At 41.2% G+C, this 22,312-nt stretch overlaps 1 protein-coding gene across 3 annotated transcripts; it reads left to right on the forward strand.

Moving 5' to 3' along the window:
• The first annotated feature begins 2,997 nt into the window (after positions 1-2,997).
• On the forward strand, positions 2,998-21,070 carry LOC132875154 (CD276 antigen homolog). 3 transcript variants are annotated; one of them, XM_060911804.1, is made up of 5 exons: positions 2,998-3,114; positions 9,249-9,320; positions 20,120-20,160; positions 20,280-20,591; positions 20,817-21,070. In XM_060911804.1, exons 2-5 carry the CDS (start codon positions 9,283-9,285, stop codon positions 20,948-20,950), a joined length of 525 nt encoding a protein of 174 aa, XP_060767787.1. In that variant the 5' UTR covers positions 2,998-3,114; positions 9,249-9,282; the 3' UTR covers positions 20,951-21,070. The 3 variants fall into 3 exon arrangements, with proteins under 3 accessions (XP_060767787.1, XP_060767785.1, XP_060767786.1); XM_060911802.1 differs by lacking the exon at positions 2,998-3,114 and adding an exon at positions 3,575-3,629 and having other exon boundaries at positions 20,105-20,160; XM_060911803.1 differs by lacking the exon at positions 2,998-3,114 and adding an exon at positions 3,575-3,629.
• The last annotated feature ends 1,242 nt before the right edge of the window (positions 21,071-22,312 follow it).

A 22,312-nucleotide genomic window follows, 5' to 3' on the forward strand; every position in this document is an offset into this window, starting at 1 on the left:
CACCCATTTCAAGGGCATTTCCTCTTCAGCATAAGGCAACATGACCTCCTCAAGTATTTTGATATATGCAAACTGATCCATGATCCCTGGTATGCGATAAATGGGCCCGACACCACAGTAAGAGAAACATTCCCATATCATGATGCTTGCACCACCGTGCTTCACTGTCTTCAGAGTGGACTGTGGCTTGAATTCAGTGTTTGGGGGTCGTCTGACAAACTGTCTGCGGCTCTTGGACCCAGAAAGAACAATCTTACTTTCATCAGTCCACAAAATGTTTCTCCGTTTCTCTTTAGGCCAGTCGATGTGTTCTTTGGCAAATTGTATCCTCTTCAGCACGTCTTTTTTTGAACGGTCGGACTTTGCGGGGGCTTCTTGCCGATAGATTAGCTTCACACAGGCGTCTTCTAATTGTCACAGTACTCACAGGTAACTTCAGACCGTCTTTGATCACCCTGGAGCTGATCATTGGCTGAGTCTTTGCCGTTCTGGCTATTCTTCGATCCATTCGAATGGTAGTCTTCCATTTTCTTCCACGTCTCTCTGGTTTTGCTGTCCATTTTAAAGCACTGGAGATCATTTTAGCCCAGCAGCCCATCATTTTCTGCACTTCTTTATGCGTTTTCCCCTCTCCAATCAACGTTTTAATCAAAGCACGCTGTTCTTCTGAACAATGTCTGGAACGACCCATGTTTCTCAGGTTTTCAGAGAGAAATGCATGTACAACATGTGCTGGCTTCATCCTTAAATTAGTGCCACCCGATTGACACCTGTTTTTTCACAGACTGAATGACCTCACTAATTGAACTCCACACTGCTATTATTTTGAACACGCCCCTTTCACTTAATTATTCAATTACACAGATTAGGGAACGTGCATATCATGAATGTTGGGTCTGTTGGTTTTCTACGACTTTACTACACCTACTGGTAAATTATTTGCCATGTAGTAATATAATTTCTACCAAAAGCCGTGATTGATCTGGTTAGTCATATTGGACTGCTATTATTTTGAACACAACTGTAAATATATGTAATAAAAAAAAAATCCTCGACACTCAGTTTTGTTTGGAGTCTGACCTGCTGATACCCATTCCGCTTTTCTTGGTTTAATAATAATAACAGACTGTACATTTTTATAATCGTGCTTTAATGGACTCGGGTCCCTGCAATTAAAATAAAATATCTTTTGTAAAATAATTGCCTTTTATAGACTTACTAAAATAAAATAACTTTTACAAATGAAGCCAGCAAAGTTACAGGACTTCGTTTACCTCCTTCAAATGAAAATACATCACCTAAGTTACATTTTGAATTAAAAAAAAGAGGTTAAAAGCTGCAAACTTCATCTCATTATCTCTAGCCGCTTTATCCTGTTCTACAGGGTCGCAGGCAAGCTGGAGTCTATCCCAGCTGACTACGGGCGAAAGGCGGGGTACACCCTGGACAAGTCGCCAGGTCATCACAGGGCTGACACATAGACACAGACAACCATTCACACTCACATTCACACCTACGCTCATTTTAGAGTCACCAGTTAACCTAACCTGCATGTCTTTGGACTGTGGGGGAAACCGGAGCACCCGGAGGAAACCCACGCGGACACGGGGAGAACATGCAAACTCCACACAGAAAGGCCCTCGCCGGCCACGGGGATCGAACCCGAACCTTCTTGCTGTGAGGCGACAGCGCTAACCACTACACCACCGTGCTGCCCCAGCTGCAAACTTATAAAACCAAAAGTAAATAGATCTCTGATCTCCCTATCCCTGTCTCTGAATCGTACTGTCATGAAAACTAAATTGTGAGGCTGCGCCATGATGTCGATAGTACATGTCACGAGTGTAGTATCCCTTGGCGGGAGGCCCTGTTGATCGACGACACAGTATAGCTGAGATGGCCGTAGGAACATCCCGTTGCTTGGTGCTGGAACTGATGCCGAGTTGACTTATCAGAACTGCCATTGTGCATGATGGCTATTGGCTCAAGTAGAGCTCATCCGCCCTTTGACAGTTCTTGTTTTTCGTCCTGCTGGGTGTCATGCCACCCTCCTTACTGGTGTGGAACCAGTGGGGGAGCCGGTTTAGACACCCGACCACCTGTCCATGCGGAAGGTTGCACTGGGTTACAATGTTACCAGTAGCAGGCTGTGAACCTGACCTTATATTTATTTATATCCCTTTCCAGCATTTTCAGAAGCACCAAGTTGACTTAACTCAGATGCCGAGGTTTTACCTCTGAGGTTTTAGATGCTCTGTGGTACAATTTAAGCTTTATTTTGGATCATTTTCCATATATTTTTGGGAAAAAGTTCAACAACAAAATTTTCACCCCATTTCGCCACCCTTTGGTATCATTTTCTTATCTACAATACTACAGTAGAAATGTAAATTTATGTAATGAATAAATTTAATATTGTATTGATTTCAGTTTGTAAAGTTATTGGTCACAAAATTCAATACAAGCAGTTCAAACTCGTCAAAAAGTTATTGGGTAAGTATCATACATTCTCCTTCAAGCAGGCGTTTCACTACAATCATCATCATCCATGCACTTCTCCTTCAACAATTAAGCACAATTCAGATTTGTTCTTAAAACTTATTTCTTAAATAATTTTTTCCAAAAATAAAGGAAGCAAATTCTGTAAGGCTATAACTGAACCTTACTTCACTGTAGCATTGGTTTCTCTCTCATTTTCCACCTCTACTATACTCCACATGTGGAAGCATTGTATGTGTACAGAGAGAGCATACAGAGGGATTTACGATGCTAAGCTAATCAGAAGCTAATGTTGTTGCTCCTTCTGCTCATGAAAACAAAATTGCTGTCTTAGAGCACTTTGTCTAAGGGTCCAAGTGCTGGAAACACAAATGAGACAGAATCTATTATTTATTACAAAAAAAGGTGTTACGTTATGTAAAAATATGTTTAATTTTACACTTCCTTTAAGTTAGGCTTGTATTGTTGGAACACCATGGCCTTTGCGTTCCCCCACAGGTAAAAGTCAATCTGGGAATCTTGGAGGCCACTCCACAGGGCCACAGCGATCAATCCAAGGACCTGGAAACTGTTGCTCCGGCCATCCACAACGTATGGAGCCTTTGGGGACACCAGGTAGGACATAAAGATACTTTTTGTTAGTATTTAGGACCTACACCTCACACTTCAGGGCGGCACGGTGGTGTAGTGGTTAGCACTGTTGCCTCACAGCAAGAAGGTCCGGGTTCGAGCCCCGGGGCAGGCGAGGGCCTTTCTGTGTGGAGTTTGCATGTTCTCCCCGTGTCCGCGTGGGTTTCCTCCGGGTGCTCCAGTTTCCCCCACAGTCCAATGACATGCAGGTTAGGTTAACTGGTGACTCTAAATTGACCGTAGGTGTGAATGTGAGTGTGAATGGTTGTCTGTGTCTATGTGTCAGCCCTGTGATGACCTGGCGACTTGTCCAGGGTGTACCCCGCCTTTCGCCCGTAGTCAGCTGGGATAGGCTTCAGCTCGCCTGCGACCCTGTAGAACAGGATAAAGCGGATAAAGATAATGGGTGGGCCTCACACTTCCGGTCGGTAGGTGGCGGTAATGTACCCAGGTGACTGGATGATGCAGAATTTAAATCATCTGGCGGTTGAAGTAAACAGGTAAGTTCTACACTCCTTGTTATTACAGTCGCAAATGTATAAATTTGTTGTAGTTTTTAAAATTGTTTGCATGTACTGTATAAATATAAGTTTAAATATAGGCTGTTATGCGTTTCAGTGGATCATTCATTAGCATTGCATTTTTATTATTTGTAGGGTGGACAGGAATATGTGGCTGATCAGATCTAAGACAACATATGATGTAGAGTTTCCATGAAAATATAAATTTTCTCATCCGCATGTGATTTCGTTGCTTATAGTGGTTATTTTCTGCAGTTATTCTTCTGCAATGCACAGTGAGTTTTTAGCATAGTTCGAATTACGTGGGAGCCAATGGGAGCTGAGCTCCCATTCCCTCAGGCTCCCATGAAAGAAGCAAACTTAATTTTCTGTAGAAGTCTCTCAAATACGTCATATCACCATAATAAGCTTGAATAGCCTATATCACCATAGAAATATAAATAAAACTCGTTTCATTTCCGATCACCATGCAGCCATAACTTCGTATCGAACGTGTTATTAAACCGCAACATGTATACGGCTGTACGTCTTCACCACCACACCACTATGCGCGCAAACTGACATTTGTAGCCTGCGAAATCGAATGTGAAGTTAAGTCCGAAGAAGACTTGTCCTCTATCTCACAACGATCTTCCTTTGTTTAACAATATATATAATTATATATATACACTAGTGGTGGGACGCGATTAAAAATTTATCTAATTAATTAGAGCCTTTGACATTAATTAATCGAAATTAATCGCATAGAAATATCTGACTTGAGAACAGGTAGAAAGACATTTTTTCCACATGGATTTTGAATGACAATACATAAGCTTAAATCAACAAAATATTGTTGGGTTAGCTTGCGCGCCATCTGCCAAGCTTGCTGCTACATGTTTGGCATTGAGGTGGTGTTTCAGGCTTGATGCGCTGCGGTGATACGCGAACTCCTTGTTGCACAATTTACACACGACCACGCTCTTATCAACTCTCCCATCCTGTATTTTATAACAGAATTTCCCCTGCATGGGGCCAACTAAAACGTTCTCATCCGCTTCTTGTACTTCTTCCATCTCTCCTTCCAAAAACCAGCGTCCTTTGAAAACCGGCGTTCTTCTCCTCCTGTTCTTTTTCTGTTTCCGTCCGGCTGTATTCCGTCCCGCATTAGTGCTGCCCCCACAGGTAAAATCCCAAACGACTTCTTCTGAGTTTCCAGAAGGCTGTGTACACCATCAGACGTAATGCCACACTCCACTGCTCTAATGCAGAAGGACGTGTCTGTTATAGTGTGCGATTAAAATGCGTTATTTTTTTTAACGCGTTGATATTTGTGTGATTAATTAATCGAAATTAACGCGCTAATGTCCCAGCCCTAATATATACAATATATAATTTGTTTAACTAATATATATATATATATATATATATATATATATATATATATATATATATATGCAACACCGTGTGTGCGTGCATGCGCGCGCCTGTGTGTGAAAGCTGTGCACTGCAGTGCGCAAAAGTGCGCTGGTCCAGGAGAGCGAGTATGCATTGCTTTTTTTTTTTTTTAAATAGAGACCCCCATAGGGTCAAATTTATAATTCGAACCCTGGTTTTTAGAAACCAGAACCAGAGAAGACAAGATGTTCCTACTTGGGGATGTCTGTATAAACATGCACAGCTCTGAAATACACAAACAGAGACTCATTTAAAGGTTTTCCTGAAGAAAATGATTTGCTCTGCAGTCCTGAGCTCACAGGGGACACAAGTGGCAGCGAGAGCGAGAGATTTACGCTTTTGCTCTTTTAATTCCTTCTTTAAACTGATTGATTTCCTTTCTAATCTGGAATGTTGGTGTATTTGCTCTACAGCGGAGCAGCAGCGGCCACCATTAGGCTTTTAGTTCATAGTGTTAGTTTGTATAGCCGACTGCTACACCTGTCCTGTCTGTATATTTCCTCAAATAAATCAATAAATCTCCACCCTCGGGGGGTAAAGGGTCCGTTTGGAGAGATTTTCCGAGTTGCAGTGAGACCAGGGTGGGATTTAAGTCAGGACTCGCCCCGCCCACTTTTTTGATGGAGCGCTGTGATTGGACAGTTGTTTCAGTGTGCGCGTTTTAAAAAAAAAATAAAAAATCTGATCTTGCTGATCCTCTGGAGAAAGGTGAAGTGTGTGTGTGTGTTGCGATTAAATGGTGTGTAATGCCAGTTCCTTCTCATTGTTTGGGTACCTGTGCAGCACATATAATTTCTAAAATAGATGTCCCTAGCACTACAACCTTGAGTTAACTTTGAGTTAAACCCATAATAATAATTAATCTCGAGGCTGATTAACTTTATTTTATTTCTACTATTGTTTAATTCTTATTATTTTTCTTCCCCAATTATTTTATGCAATTTTATTTTCTATTGTTTACTGTTCTGCTTTTACTTCTGTAAAGCACATTGAACTGCCACTGTGTATGAAATGTGCTATATAAATAAACTTGCCTTGCCTTACAACTGGACGTGTATATCCACTTAAGGAATGTGACATCAAAGCATCTGAAAGTTTCATGAAAGAGTTCAAATAATTTACAAGAGTTGTCCCAAAGTTACCAGCTTTATAATAAATTTAATAAATTCAATAAGGGTCATAAATAATAATAAATCATAATAATCAATTCTGATGGACTGTCCAAGTCTTTTTATCATGGATAAATACTAACTGAAGCATCCAGGTTGCTTTTTCTTCTAAATTATGGTACAACAGAAATGTTGTAATAGGGCTGTGCGATATATCGAATATACTTGATATATCGCCGAAAATTCTGTGTGCGATACATAAAATTATTATATCGTAACTATCGAGTATTTTATGGTCATCTTCCGACTTGCGTTCGTTTCGTGTTTGTTGTGTTTGTTTAAAACATCTCTCTGTCCCTCAGACAGTAACGTGAGAGGCTGCCTAAGGGTAAAGAAAACAATAACGTCACGCACTTGCCAACCAATCCCGGGCGACATCTCGGTGCTGAAAGGAACTTCCGGGAAGATTTTCTAGTTTTGCTGAAATATAGCAGCGCCGCTGACTCAGTTCGTGCAATCGCTGATTTTGCATAGGCTACCGTGTAAGCTCTGTCAATTTCAGCGGCAAATTAAAAATGGAAGCGGACGAATTGGTTCCTAAAAGAACTAGTAAGGGGTCAGTCATCTGGCATTTTTTTGGATTTCGCGAGGAGGACGTGGAACAGCAAATGCCAGTTTGTAAAGTGTGCAAAAAAAAAAACCTGTCATCACGAAAGGCAGCAGCCGGAATTATACACATCTGAGAGGCAGAGCCAGAAAACATTCAGTTCAAAAGTGCGCAAAGAGAAAAATGATGTTTTGCAGATCTCTCTCTTCTCTCCTTCAATCTCTCTCTCTATTGTGAATGTTCCAGTGGTTCTCAGTAGTCAGGTTAATAGCTTGGAGATCTATTTTTTAAAATAATTTAATGAATGAGCACTTTTCTGGGGCGGCACGGTGGTGTAGTGGTTAGCGCTGTCGCCTCACAGCAAGAAGGTCCTGGGTTCGAGCCCCATGGCCGGCGAGGGCCTTTCTGTGTGGAGTTTGCATGTTCTCCCCGTGTCCGCGTGGGTTTCCTCTGGGTGCTCCGGTTTCCCCCACAGTCCAAAGACATGCAGGTTAGGTTAACTGGTGACTCTAAATTGAGCGTAGGTGTGAATGTGAGTGTGAATGGTTGTCTGTGTCTATGTGTCAGCCCTGTGATGACCTGGCGACTTGTCCAGGGTGTACCCCGCCTTTCGCCCGTAGTCAGCTGGGATAGGCTCCAGCTTGCCTGCGACCCTGTAGAAGGATAAAGCGGCTAGAGATAATGAGATGAGATGAGCACTTTTCTTATTTAGGCTAAATGTCTCAGTGTTGAGCTTGCACTTTATTGATCTGAGCTCTGAGCAGCTCTGTATTGTGTTGCCCCTTTGTTGCAATTTTCAAGATTGTTTTTGCAGTTTGTGCCACATCTTTGTTGAATAAAAATAGTCTTATTTCAATTCAATTGTGATTAATCACTAACATGAAAATGTAAAATGTGTTGTTGAAAACCACCTGTAAAATTAACCAAGAATGTTATTTAATCTGCAGGGATTGTAGTGAAAACAGTAAAGAGTAAAAGTTAGATTTCATGGGGTCCTTTAGAGATTCAAATATATCGAGATGTATATCGTATATCATGAAATGGAGAAAATGTATCGGGATATTCATTTTTTCCCATATCGCACAGCCCTATGTTGTAATGAAAACAAGTTTCAGTTTTCACCCATATAGGAGCTCCAATATTTCAGTATCTAAAGGTTGCATAGAGGTTATCCTTCAGGTATAGTTTACCATGAACCAAATGAAGCATTTTTGTTGAGTTTAAGCTGTGTGTCATAAATTCAGGATGTTTTGTTAGCATTTGAAAATGCTTTCATACGCCATGAATGCTGTGTGTGTATGCGAACACCACATCTTCAAAAAATCATTTTGCAAAAATAAGGCAGGACACCATCACAAATTTTAAAAACAGACATCTAATCTTTCTAAAACAGTCAATTTTATGTTGGTGGATGCTTTTTTTTTTTTGCGCTATAACATGCCAAAAATGTCACCAAATTTAATTTTTTCCATTTTTAAACTTTAATATCTTCCAAACCGCTCATCACAGTTTTAGAATACAAAGTACACAGTATATATGGGAAGGTGTATGTGCAATATCAAGCCTCTGTCTTTTGAAATTGCACTTTCCACAGTCCTTCAAATATGCTGCCGCTGAGCATAGTGTAGAATTTCCGAGCAAATTCAAGCCCCCAGAATTCTATGATAAACCAAAAGCACACATGTAAAAGTCCATGTTCTACAAGTACCGGTGCCTGATTTTGACCCTTGAAAATTTGAAGGACCTAGCTTAAATACTTTTCTAGATACAGCAATCTCAAAGTGGCTCCCCAAAAAGCTCTGCTCAAAACGGGTCCGAGGTTAGTTGCAAAAATATTTTTTTATGACAAAACTATAAGGAGTTGGGAGCTAAAATTTAGGACTTTTCCTATTGGGAAGTGTGTGAACCTCCTGGATTTTTTTCAGCCAAATCTGAGATGTTCGAGTGGGAGCATTCGGAGATTTGATGTGGAAAGACCCAGGTTGGTTATTTCTGATGAAGTTAAGTCAAGTTCTGAAAATGCTGGAAAGGGAGATCAGACCCAGACCTTTTATTTTTATTTACATTTGCTTTTATAAGAGTCCAGTTTTTTTTCTTTAAATCCAGTCTTTTTACCTCATGCACTTTTTTTTTTTTTTTTTTTTTTTTAATTCAAAATATAAACAAGGTGATTGTATTTTTATTTGAAGGTGGTCAAATAAGGTTCTGTAACTTTGCTGGTTTGGTGCGTAAAAGTTATTTTTAGTCAATAAAAATAGGCGATTATTTTACAAAGTCAGGACCCTGAGTCGATTAAGGCACGATTATAAAAATGTAGTCTGTTCGTATTATTAAACCAAAGAAAGCAGAATGGGTATCAGCAGGTCAGACTCCAAACAAAACTGACGATCAGTATTGAGGGGTTTTTAAATGCATGTTTGATTCATGATGTTTTTTCCTCAACAGGTCATTAATTTGAACTCTCGTCTCTGAAGAGAAGATGAAAAGAAGTTGCTCGAGTGTTATTGTGTACCATGGGTATGTATGTGTATAATGCAGAAAACTGTCTACTTGGTGTAAAATGTATAAACGCAGTCTGTCATGCAGAAGGACGCCGAGGGTCTCTGGGGGTGGACGGGTTGGAGAGAACAAAACTATAAAGCGGAGTGTATAAAGCACAGTGAACATACAAACATGGACCCATCTACAGTAAATGGTAATAAAAATAAGAATCCAGGACGTAACTGTAGCGCACTTCAGTCAGATAAGTGGAATAGAAATAGTTAACGCGATGCCAATTTTTATTTGTTGGTGCCACACAGGCTGGTTTGACTGTTTCACACTTCTGATCTCGCATGTGATTTCACACACACCATTCTCTAAAGTTTATACAGAAGGGTGTGTAAACCCTTAAACTGTGCTGAGTGTAACTCGGATAACCACTCATTACATCATCATCTCTTCCCACTCGGCGTGGTCTCGGCCTTGGGGTGCTCCTGATATTTGCTCGATAGCAGGCAAACATCTATCAGTCGCTGTAAAGCTGCTTTGTCCTTCATGGTTCTCCTGATCTGCGTCTCATCAACTCCTAAAACTCTCTCAAGATGCGTCCGTTTCTTGTGGGATGTTCTAACGTCGAACAGGACCTGCTTCTGCAAGACATTATTGTCCATTCTACAGACATGGCCAATATACTTGACTTGCTAGTGTTGACAGAAATTACGAATGGGCAATGTTTGGGTCATTTCCTGTAGTCGTTCATTAGATAGCTTGAAACTCCAGTCTACTTGACCTTGAAGCTGGACGTCACGATCTTTCTGGTTTGGAGCATTCTTTCTCTGAAACCCACCTTTGACCATCTTCCTAAGAAAACCATGCCACACAGTCTCGACTTTGCCCGACTCTTTCTCTGTGAGTCCATGCCTGAATGCTGTATAGTAACCTGGAGCGAACACATGTGGTCAGAAATCTAATTCTTGTTGTTAGTTGTATTCTTCTATCTATAAGTACATGTTTCAGTTCATTCCGTTTCTGGAAGGCAGATCCGATCCTGGCATACAGGAACTGAGAGGTGTCCATTTCATCATTTGAGATGGTACAGCCGAGGTATTTAAAACTTCGTACGTTCTTGATTCTGTGGTCATTCATAGTTACCAAGCATCCCTGATTCTTGATCTCATCTTCTACGTGGAAGACCGTTGTCTCGGTTTTACTGTATGACATCTGCAATCCAAACCGTGTATAGGTTTGGTCATATATTTCGAGGATGCTCTTCAGTTCCTGGACAGAGTTAGCAAAAATGGCCTCATCATCTGCATACAGGAGTTCTGTAACATGAGTAATACCAGATTGAGGGGACTTCCTACGATATTCCCTTGGTGACACTTCATTAGGTATGCAGTATTCTATTTTAAGTCCTGCTTCTGGGTGCTTCTTCAGAACCTCACTCTGTGCTATTCGTACAACAAAGTTCATGTATATGTTGAAAATAATGGGGGACTCCAGGGCTCCTTGATGGCATCCTACCAACGTCTCAAAGAAACTTGTTTCGTTTAATACAGGCTTTCGTGCCAATGTATAATGCATGTAGTACAGAAACCACGTGAGGACACTTGAGTCGGATCTCCAAGCACCTGACCGGAGCATCTCTCGGAATCCAATCGTACGCCGCTTTAAAATGCATATCCTGGACCAATTTCGTGTTTTTTTTTTTTTTTTTATACGAAAATATGTCCCTTTACACACTCATCCAGAAGGGTAATTTTGAACAAGGCCATCTGTCTACAGCAAAAAAATAATAAAATAGCAAAACGCGTCTGGAAAAATCCCAAGGGAGCCTGGAGCCAGATTCGTGACGTCACCTGCGGAAGCGCCAGCAGGCTGCGAGAGCTTGCACGGTTTCAGTGCACAGCCTGTGTAGACCAAGTTTAGCAGCTAGCGATTTTGCATTGAAATATGGAATTGTCACCTGAGCGCAATGTTACTTCACCTTTGGATGAAGAATATAATGAGATGTCAGAATTGGGGCTTCATCTGTTTGGATTTGATGATGAGTCAAGTAGTGAAGACAACGGAGACAACACCGGGGATGTAAATAATACGGTCGTTTTCTCATAAACCAGTGCTGACATAGGATTCAGAAGGAGGCGTCCTGCACGTGACGTCATGAAAATCAGCATTTGCCGGGAAATCCAAATGCCAAGTTTTTTCAGAGGCGGACGAATTTGCCTCAAATGGCTTGATTTCAACTGAATTTTTCTGGTATTGTGCAAGGTAAAAAAAATTGCACAAAATGTGACAGATATTTGACAAAAGTTTAATATAAAATAGGAGAATTACATTGATCTTGCTCCTGAATTTACCCGTGATATGCACTTTAAGATCCACAAAGGCTATGTAGACCGGCGTTTTGGACTTCCTTGTACAACCCCGATTCCAAAAAAGTTGAGACAAAGTACAAATTGTAAATAAAAATGGAATGCAATGATGTGGAAGTTTCAAAATTCCATATTAATAGAACATAGATGACATATCAAATGTTTAAACTGAGAAAATGTATCATTTAAAGAGAAAAATTAGGTGATTTTAAATTTCATGACAACAACAGATCTCAAAGTTGGGACAAGGCCATGTTTCCCACTGTGAGACATCCCCTTTTCTCTTTACAACAGTCTGTAAACGTCTGGGGACTGAGGAGACAAGTTGCTCAAGTTTAGGGATAGGAATGTTAACCCATTCTTGTCTAATGGAGGATTCTAGTTGCTCAACTGTCTTAGGTCTTTTTTTGTCGTATCTTCCGTTTTATGATGCCCCAAATGTTTTCTATGGGTGAAAGATCTGGACTGCAGGCTGGCCAGTTCAGTACCCGGACCCTTCTTCTACGCAGCCATGATGCTGTAATTGATGCAGTTTGTGGTTTGGCATTGTCATGTTGGAAAATGCAAGGTCTTCCCTGAAAGAGACGTCGTCTGGATGGGAGCATATGTTGCTCTAGAACCTGGATATACCTTTCAGCATTGATGGGGTCTTTCCAGATGTGTAAGCTGCCCATGCCACACGCACTAATGCAACCCCATACCATCAGAGATGCAGGCTTCTGAACTGAGCGCTGATAACAACTTGGGTCGTCCTTCTCCTCTTTAGTCCGAATGACACGGCGTCCCTGATTTCCATAAAGAACTTCAAATTTTGATTCGTCTGACCACAGAACAGTTTTCCACTTTGCCATAGTCCATTTTAAATGAGCCTTGGCCCAGAGAAGACGTCTGCGCTTCTGGATCGTGTTTAGATACGGCTTCTTCTTTGAACTATAGAGTTTTAGCTGGCAACGGCGGATGGCACGGTGAATTGTGTTCACAGATAATGTTCTCTGGAAATATTCCTGAGCCCATTTTGTGATTTCCAATACAGAAGCATGCCTGTATGTGATGCAGTGCCGTCTAAGGTCTCGAAGATCACGGGCACCCAGTATAGTTTTCCGGCCTTGACCCTTACGCACAGAGATTCTTCCAGATTCTCTGAATCTTTTGATGATATTATGCACTGTAGATGATGATATGTTCAAACTCTTTGCAATTTTACACTGTCGAACTCCTTTCTGATATTGCTCCACTATTTGTCGGCGCAGAATTAGGGGGATTGGTGATCCTCTTCCCATCTTTACTTCTGAGAGCCGCTGCCACTCCAAGATGCTCTTTTTATCCCCAGTCATGTTAATGACCTATTGCCAATTGACCTAATGAGTTGCAATTTGGTCCTCCAGCTGTTCCTTTTTTGTACCTTTAACTTTTCCAGCCTCTTATTGCCCCTGTCCCAACTTTTTTGAGATGTGTTGCTGTCATGAAATTTCAAATGAGCCAATATTTGGCATGAAATTTCAAAATGTCTCACTTTCAACATTTTGATATGTTGTCTATGTTCTATTGCGAATATAATGTCGGTTTTTGAGATTTGTAAATTATTGCATTCCGTTTTTATTTACAATTTGTACTTTGTCCCAACTTTTTTGGAATCGGGGTTGTATTCTCAATCAGTTGACGTAAAATGAATGTAGCATCAGATGTTTATCTATTCACTCGGAAGCCAAATTGTGATGATAAGACATGTTTGTAGCTTCCCTAATCCTTTCAACAACAATCCTGGATAGCGCCTTGGAGACTGTTGCAACTATACTCAGCCCTCCTATAATTCTCCGCAAGTGATTTGAGACCCCTTTTGTACAGACAGGTTGTGTTGGCTCTCAACCACTGGGATGGTACTTGGAGACATGGCCATGTCATTCCAATCAGAAGCGTGATGTATTTTATTAAACTCATGGACATCGTATATTTAAGTTGTTCTGCATACACCTTGTCTATCCCCTGGCATCTGCCATTCTTAAGTCACTTCATGCTTTTCTTAACTTCTGTATTGTCGGGTATCAGAACACTTATCTCAGGAAGGTCATCAGGCGGTAGTATGTGTGGATATTTCTCCGGTTCTTCCAGTTCAGGTTGGGGCTCTTACACTCAGCTGCTAAAGTGCACACAAGTGTTTCTCTAGTTTCGGTGGTGGTATTAATAGATTATTGCTCCGCGAGAGTGATGTATGTTGTTTCATTAATCTGAATTCCTCCTCTGTGTCCCGTTGTTGACTTGGCATAATTCAGCTGGTCTGCCTTAGCTTTGAAAAAGGCATTTTTCAGTTGTGTGCAAAGCTTTCTCATTTCATAGGATAGCGGTTTTTTTTTTTTTTTTCCCCTTCACTGGGTCTTTTTCTGTCCGATGCCTGTCTGTGAGTGAGTTCCTGATAGGTATCGTTTGTCCACGGTTTTCAATTCTCGTCTTAGTCTTCGGGCGTACTGTCTCCTTCGGTGCCTGCTGGATGGCATTTATTACCAATTCTTCCATCTCATCTAGCTGCAAGAAGCTTGGGTCGTCAGTTAGAATTCAATCAAGTCTCACACTATATGAAGCTTGAATTTCAGGGTCGTCTCTGTTTTTGAATGTCTGGGTATGGGGGGGGGTGCTTTCCTTTTTCCGAAGATCTTTTTCACCTGTTTTCTTGTTGGAAAAACAGCCTGCATAACAACTATGCAATGGTCAGATTCAAATATCTGACTTTGCATTGGGTACACACGACAGTTCGTGGTCTCATATTTAATATACCAGTCAGCCATTATGTAGTCGAGCCTGCGTTTATAGCCAAGGTTGGAATAGAATGACCATCTGATCTTGTTGCGAACATTGTATTCAATAGGTAGAGTTCGTTGCTTTCTGCCGTCTTGATCAGCTTGACGCCATTAAAGCTTGTTGGATCCTTATCATTATATGGCCCTACACCTCTCCAGTGTTCTCCAATGGTGGCAATGATGTTTTTAAATGATGGATGGTCTTTCCTCATCTTCTGGATAGCCTTAAGGCCTCTGTATGCTCTTGTGACAAGGCTTTCGCAGATGGCTTTTCGCAGACAGTTGTAATTTATTGTTGAGCAGGGGAATAGGTGTGCATGATGTTATTCACTGGCACAACGCAAGGGGGCGCGAAGTCGCTAGGAGTAGTTGGTGGGTGTGGTTAGTGGAGTGTTTATCCTCCGGTTACTTATGACTAGAACTTTTTTTTTATTTTTTATAATGACTAGAACTGGAGTCGTATAGATGTACGTACTTCCTCAATCAACCGCTCTTCATGCTGCTCCATCTTCGCTCGTGTTTTTAAAAATGCCAGTCGTGAAAACAAAACAAACCGGGAAAGTAGGGAAGCAGAAGTGTGTGTACAGCGGGTAGAGTGGACCAATCAGAGCCCTCTTGTCTGCGGCGCTGTCTGCGAGGCTTCTGCGGTGGTCACAATTTTTGGGAGGTGCGCACAGAGCGTCTGCGAAGGTGGGGGGGCTACGCAGACACTGTCTGCGACACCATCTGCGAGGACTGGGTTGTCAGCATAAATTGGCCTTTATTCAGTGTTCGGTAGAAATTCTCTTTGGAGGAGATTCGGTGTTCTTCAGTTGGACAATAACAACAATATATTCCTCATTTCACCCCATTCACCTTAATCCTCACCATCGTCATTCTTCCCTCTATAATGTGCTCCACATCCAAGAGTCGAACATGTGGTGCTAGCACAAGTGCAACGCCTGCACGTGTAATATTCATACCATTTATGCAATACCCGCCAACCTTTAAGAACCTTGTCATCAAAATGTATTTCACCCTTGCCTCGCAAGCGAGCCTGCTGCATGCATGTTATATCCTGCATCAAATGCTTGCATTTTGTTACGCAATCCACTAGCTTACTCTCGCAGTTACAAATTCTAGCGTTGATTGTTCCTAAGTGAAACATGTGACCTCTCTGCCCTGATTTTGAGCTTCCGATGTTCTTCATAGTTGTCAAATACACACACACACACACACACACACACACACACACACACACACACACACACACGTAAAACAGAATGGTACAAATCGTTCTTCCACTCAATCAAGTTGTTACACTGCAAAAAATGGCCTTTCAAAAATAAGAAATAAAAGATTAAAACGAAGCATATTTGCTTGAATCAGGTGAAAAAAAAAAAATCTGCCAATGGAACTAGTCAAATTTGACTTGGTAAGATTTCTTAAAGTAAAATGAAAAATCTAACCTGTTTTTAGATGAAATAATTCCAAAATAAGATTGGGGAACTTATTACGCGAGATCTGATTAACTCAAAATAATCAAAATAGTTCTTATAACAAGATCGTACTTCTTACATTTAGCCATTCAAGTCATTTTTATTTATTTCATTTTAAGGGTATTTCACTTAAATTCATGACCAAGTCTTAGCAGTAAAAACTGAATTTAAGATAAATATACTAATATTAGGATTGTTAAATTCTACAACTAAGCACTGCTAGCTTAAAAGATTCTCCTTTTGCGACCTGTAATTAGTAAAATACTCTAGATACGAGACCAGAGACTATCTTGAATCAAGTTGACGACACGTGTAGCATTGCAACAAGTTTATTTTTTTTCCCATTTCAACATTCAAACATTAAAACATCTCTTAAGATTCCACTTCCTCAGGACCTCAGGCACCAAAAAAAAAAAAAAAACAAGTCTACGCATTTTGACTTACAGTGCTTACACAACGCCAAAGCAACAGTGCATTTTGGGGGCACCGACTATTCATGTGTACGAGGGGTTTACAAGATCAGGCACAAAAAAACCCCAAACAAACAAAAAAACACTGAACTTAACTCGCAGCATTCCAAAAAGACCTCACTAAAACGCCCTCCACTCACTCATAGCCTTTTTGAAGGCGCTTGTCTGGTCTAGAGTCTGTACAGCATCTAGAAGGACGTCATTCTGAATGACTGACTGAGAAAACACTCGCAGTAAACTTAGGATCTGTAAGGTGGAGTTGAATTGTAATGAAAGATTCAAAGATTTCAGTAAAGTTCATTTATTCCCAAAACAAGCATACTTTTTTCTTGAAACAAGATGAACCGCATTTGACACATGTCCAAAATGTACTTACTTGTTTTATTTTCAAAGGTGCTCCAAATAAGACTTTTTCAAGACATTTTGTCTCATCTCATCTCATTATCTCTAGCCGCTTTATCCTTCTACAGGGTCGCAGGCAAGCTGGAGCCTATCCCAGCTGACTACGGGCGAAAGGCGGGGTACACCCTGGACAAGTCGCCAGGTCATCACAGGGCTGACACATAGACACAGACAACCATTCACACTCACATTCACACCTACGCTCAATTTAGAGTCACCAGTTAACCTAACCTGCATGTCTTTGGACTGTGGGGGAAACCGGAGCACCCGGAGGAAACCCACGCGGACACAGGGAGAACATGCAAACTCCACACAGAAAGGCCCTCGCCGGCCCCGGGGCTCGAACCCAGGACCTTCTTGCTGTGAGGCGACAGCGCTAACCACTACACCACCGTGCCGCCAGACATTTTGTCTATACAAGATTTTCAAGATGGACTGTCTAAAAACTAGCCTTTCTAGCTAAATGAGGTTTTGCTTGTTGGACAATTATGTCTTATAATAAGGGTGGCGAGATGTTTTGACTTGAAAATAGACAAACTTCCTAAGATTATTTTTTGCAGTGTACTATCAGAATCAATCAAAACAGCTTCTTGCCTTTTATATCTATAGCCCAGAGTGAAAGACAGGCGCGGTTTTAAGGGGTGGCAAAAGGTGGCAGTTGCCACTGTAAAAATATGTCTTGCCACCCCAGTTGCCCCCCATTTTAAAAAGAAATATTTATTAAAAAACATTTTTGAAATTCAATTATCTATCTACAGAGATACTAAGCCCTCATCTCATCTCATCTCTACCTACCGTTATTTACCAGACCCTCCAGGATTTCGTGATGTTGCGATTTGCAACGTCAACACAAATTCAACCGATCCCCGTGAATTCAGGGCAGTGTTGCAATTATATCCAATCGCCACAACTTACCCGCAAATTTGACCAATCGTTGGCGTCGTCTTGAGGTGACGTCGACAAACTACCTTCTGCCTTACTTCCGTGTATCATAATTGTTTAATTTAGTCTTCAGGAGAGACTGCCTGCACTAATGACTTTTAATATTTAACATATCACTCAATTTTAATCACAAAAAGAGAAAATCGCAACAATTTCCCGCAACTTTCACTTCCTCCCGCAATGTAATCGCAACAAAAACCTAAACACCGCAACTTTCATTGCAATTTTTTGGAAAAACCCACGCAACATCAGACATTTTAGCCCGCAACAATCACAAAAAAGGCCCACGGAATCCTGGGGGGACTGGTTTACGTTATTTCACACCCCACCCCACCCCTGGAATTTTGAAATGGTTTCACCCAGAGAGAGACGTTCTGTTAGCATTACTAGCAGGCAGGGCTTTGAACCGGTTCAAGGAACGAAAATGAAAACCGGGAACTTTTTCTATTTCACATGGAACAGAAACGAAACCAGAAACTTTATTATTTTTTATGTTCCGGAACAGAAACGCTTATTAAAAATAATGGTAACCGGTTAATACCGGTTTTTATTTCGTTCCTCAAAGTTTCCGTAGCCTACAAATAAAAAAGCCATGAGTGTCTGAGCAAAGAAGAGCCTGAACGATACAACCTCCCTATTGGCTGTTTGTAAAAATGTATCCGTTGTTGCCCCTCCCACGGGAATCATCGCGGGCTCGAGAGACGAGACCTGACGAGTTAGTTCGTTGGTAGCAGAACAAAATGTCTGGACACAAATCGCGTTTTCAGAAAAGGAAAGAAAATAAACGGAGGGTTGAAAATACAAAAAAGGAGGCAGAAAATGCAAAACGAGTTTTAAGGTAGGACAAATGGTTACTTTTCTGAGGCAGCCCGCCGTGGCTGCCTGCAGGCTTATTTATTATAGCCCATTTAGTTAAAATAGTTGATATAAAATGTTTATAGTTATAGTTATGTGATGGTTGTCCTGATTTAGACTGGTGGTTTTTTTTTTTTTTTTTCTGGGGGGGGGGTTGCGCGATGTTGCACCTGGGTCCAGATTAGGGCAGAACCGGCCCTGGCTACATTTCAGGTGTAGTTTGTTTTATGTATGTATGTACTTGAATAGATGTGTACTTGGTCTTCCAATATGGCGCCTAACAAAATCTCGTGGCGCGGTGACGTCATGCGGTAGCCCTCTATAGGGCCTGACTAGCCTTTGGTAACACACTAAACGAATTATCTTTCATTTCTGGCACTTTTTCTGTTTGTGTAGATGGGAAGACATACTGAGAATCCAAATCACCAACATTTGAAATAATTGTTTTGAATTATTTCTTGTCTTATTTAATGAAGGTTGTAATAGAATTAGCCTACATTTGGCTTAAGCTGGATGAGACAGAGACATCATTTTATAGCCATTTGTTAAACAGCTGACAGGGAACGTAATTAACCGTTCCGGGAACGAAATTTTTTTGTTCTAACCGGTTCGGGAACGTCTATTTAATGGTGGAACCCAAAACCGGAAACGTTAAAATTCCGTTTCTGTTCGGAACGAACCAATAGGAAAAAAATTCTGGTTCAAAGCCCTGCTAGCAGGTCAGCCTAGCTCGCGTTTTTGTTTGTGTGCTATTCAGTTTAGTGATATACGGTACAGATGTGCCCATCCTCGATTTCCGTAAAACTAAAAGAAACAAATTAAGTATAAGTTTGAAGTCTTCAGTAAAGATCCACAATCAAAACCGTTCGCTATCTGTCTATTTTTTGATACATCGCTAGGGCAGAATAGTTCCATTCATTGCTTGGGAATATACTTTCAGAAAAGATGGTTTAGATGGTTGAATCCGTTTTCCTTGATGGTACAATAGCTCAATACATATTTGACAAGATGACTTGATTGTGAGTCTTTCTTGAGTGTAAGTAAAAATTATTTCTACGATTTGCATAAACTGCTGCATCGACAACCTATGCCCCCCTCCTGGAACCTATGCCCCTCCTTTGCCACCCTAAGGAAAAATCTCTGGAGCCGCCACTGGGGAAAGAGGCTACTTCATAAACTGGTGCCAGAGCTCCGTTCGCTCACCCAGTCGCAAGACTAGGCTCCCCGGGGTGTACCTGCCACACAAGGTGACGGAGGTGGAGATGGCTTGAGTGTGAGAGGTGATTAGACTTAGCTGGACTTTCAACCACTGCCTTCTAAGCCTAGCAGTAAAACTGAGAGTTGCGCATCACACAAATTTGTTACAACAATTGGTTACAACCGTGTTGAGCAGAAAAGCATCTCCGAATGTGCAACTACACAAGACCATGTCAGGTTCCGATTGTGTTTTAGCCTAACATTTTAAAGTTGCCGGAAGTAAAAGTGTGTTTTTATTTTTTTTTTCACTTTATTTTTCTGCAGAACCTGGCTCAGCTTGCTCTTCATATTTCTGATAGACAAAGGTAAGAACTTGACTCACTTTCATAAACAACATGAAGAGCATTTTCTGAGATGTGAAAATATCTACTTCCTGTGCTTTACCCTCAGACTGTAAATCCTTTTCCTCTGATTTTTATTAAAGTGTCGGGGCAGATCACCACAGTTGAAGCTGTTCTAGGAGGCTCTGTGATCTTATCGTGTTCAGCCAGTCGCTATGAAAAGGACGTGTTCTGGCGTCACGATAACACCAAGACGGTGTACGACATCATCGACGGTAAAGAGAATTTTCATGACCAGCATTCAGCGTACAGGAGCAGAGTCAAAGGTTTTCAATCGGAGTTCACAAAAGGGAATTACTCCATCAGATTAAGTGACGTGAAACACACTGATGCAGGAATTTACAGCTGCCACGTCCCTGGCTCCAGGACTCTCCAAGTAGGACTGAAGGTTCCAGGTGTGTGTGGGTGTTTTTCCATTTCTGATTCAGTATTTTAGATTTGAGATTTCTGGAGCCTTAAATGCGTCGCCTTCTGGTCCAGTTTGATTGTTATAAATTCAAACATTGCAGTTTGTTCATTTTTATGATCCAAAAAAGTATAGAGTCACCGCTGTGCAGTTGATGCATATACCCGAGTAAATGTTCAACACGGCTGAATCACAGTTTTTGTTTTTTCCACAGAGTATACAGTGAGAGCTCAACGGCACAAATTTGTGCAAACGAGCCGAGGAGCGAGAAGACGGTGTGACACTCGTTTGCTTTTCTCTGCAGCTCTGTTGGGACTGAGTGTATGGTTTCTTTGTTTGAGCATTTGAGTTTTGATAATTTGGTAGAAGACCTACACCTTTCTTTCTGATAAATGTGTTTATGTACGTCAATGAATGCTGTATTTTTCTAAAGATTAAATATTTTGTCCTGATTGATGTGATTCAAAACAGATTGGGACCATTTAATTTTATACACGTGTACAATCCTGTATGTGTACAACGCCAAGAACACCTGCACTTTTCTTTATGATAATTTTTTTTTATACTGTACATTACTGAATGTTGCATTTTTTTTCTAAAGATGAAGTCTTTAACCCTGAATGTTGACTGTGATTTTAAAACAGATCAGAATTAATTATTTTTTTACACATGTAAATAAATGTGATTGAGAGAAAAACTTTCGGCGCCCTTCTACATGACAGACTGTGTTTTTATGGGAATAACCATGGTGGGACTGGTGATGATGGGACTGTTGGGCTGTATTGCAGCTGATGTAGACCAATACCCTCTGCTTTAGCATCTCTTATCCATCCAAAACTTTGGAAATTAGATTCATGATGTTCCCAGCAATCTTTTGTAATACTTTTAGCAGGATGGTTGTCATAATGCCCCTGAAGATTGACCCAATATGCCATCATCAATTGTAGCCTTCCTTAATGGCATTTCCCGCATTTCCATCTGCACTGAAGACACTGGGGATGTTTGAAAAGACCCACTGCAAATTCTCAAAGCCTGACCTTGTATCCATCCATTATCTCTAGCCGCTTTATCCTGTTCTACAGGGTCGCAGGCAAGCTGGAGCCTATCCCAGCTGACTACGGGTGAAAGGCGGGGTACACCCTGGACAAGCCGCCAGGTCATCACAGGGCTGACACATAGACACAGACAACCATTCACACTCACATTCACACCTACGGTTAATTTAGAGTCACCAGTTAACCTAACCTGCATGTCTTTGGACTGTGGGGGAAACCGGAGCACCCGGAGGAAACCCACGCGGACAGGGGGAGAACATGCAAACTCCACACAGAATGGCCCTTGTCGGCCGCTGGGCTCGAACCCAGGACCTTCTTGCTGTGAGGCAACAGCGCTAACCACTACACCACCGTGCTGCCCTGAGCTTGTCGTACATGTAATACTTTTAATGTTTGATTCTGCTGCAGACATATATACGCTAGACATCCATAATCAAACACAGATCTCATAAGAGCCCAATATATGTTTTTTAAGGACGCTCTATTTGCTCCCCAAGTTTGTTCTGTCAAACACTGGAGAATATTGAGTATCTTTTTACATTTATTTTTGACCTTATCCAAGTGAATCTTCCATGTTAGCTTTTCATCAAATGAAACTCCTAAAAGGCGGCACGGTGGTGTAGTGGTTAGCGCTGTCGCCTCACAGCAAGAAGGT

Source organism: Neoarius graeffei, chromosome 27 (genome assembly GCF_027579695.1).
Source record: "Neoarius graeffei isolate fNeoGra1 chromosome 27, fNeoGra1.pri, whole genome shotgun sequence".
Lineage (NCBI taxonomy): Eukaryota > Metazoa > Chordata > Actinopteri > Siluriformes > Ariidae > Neoarius > Neoarius graeffei.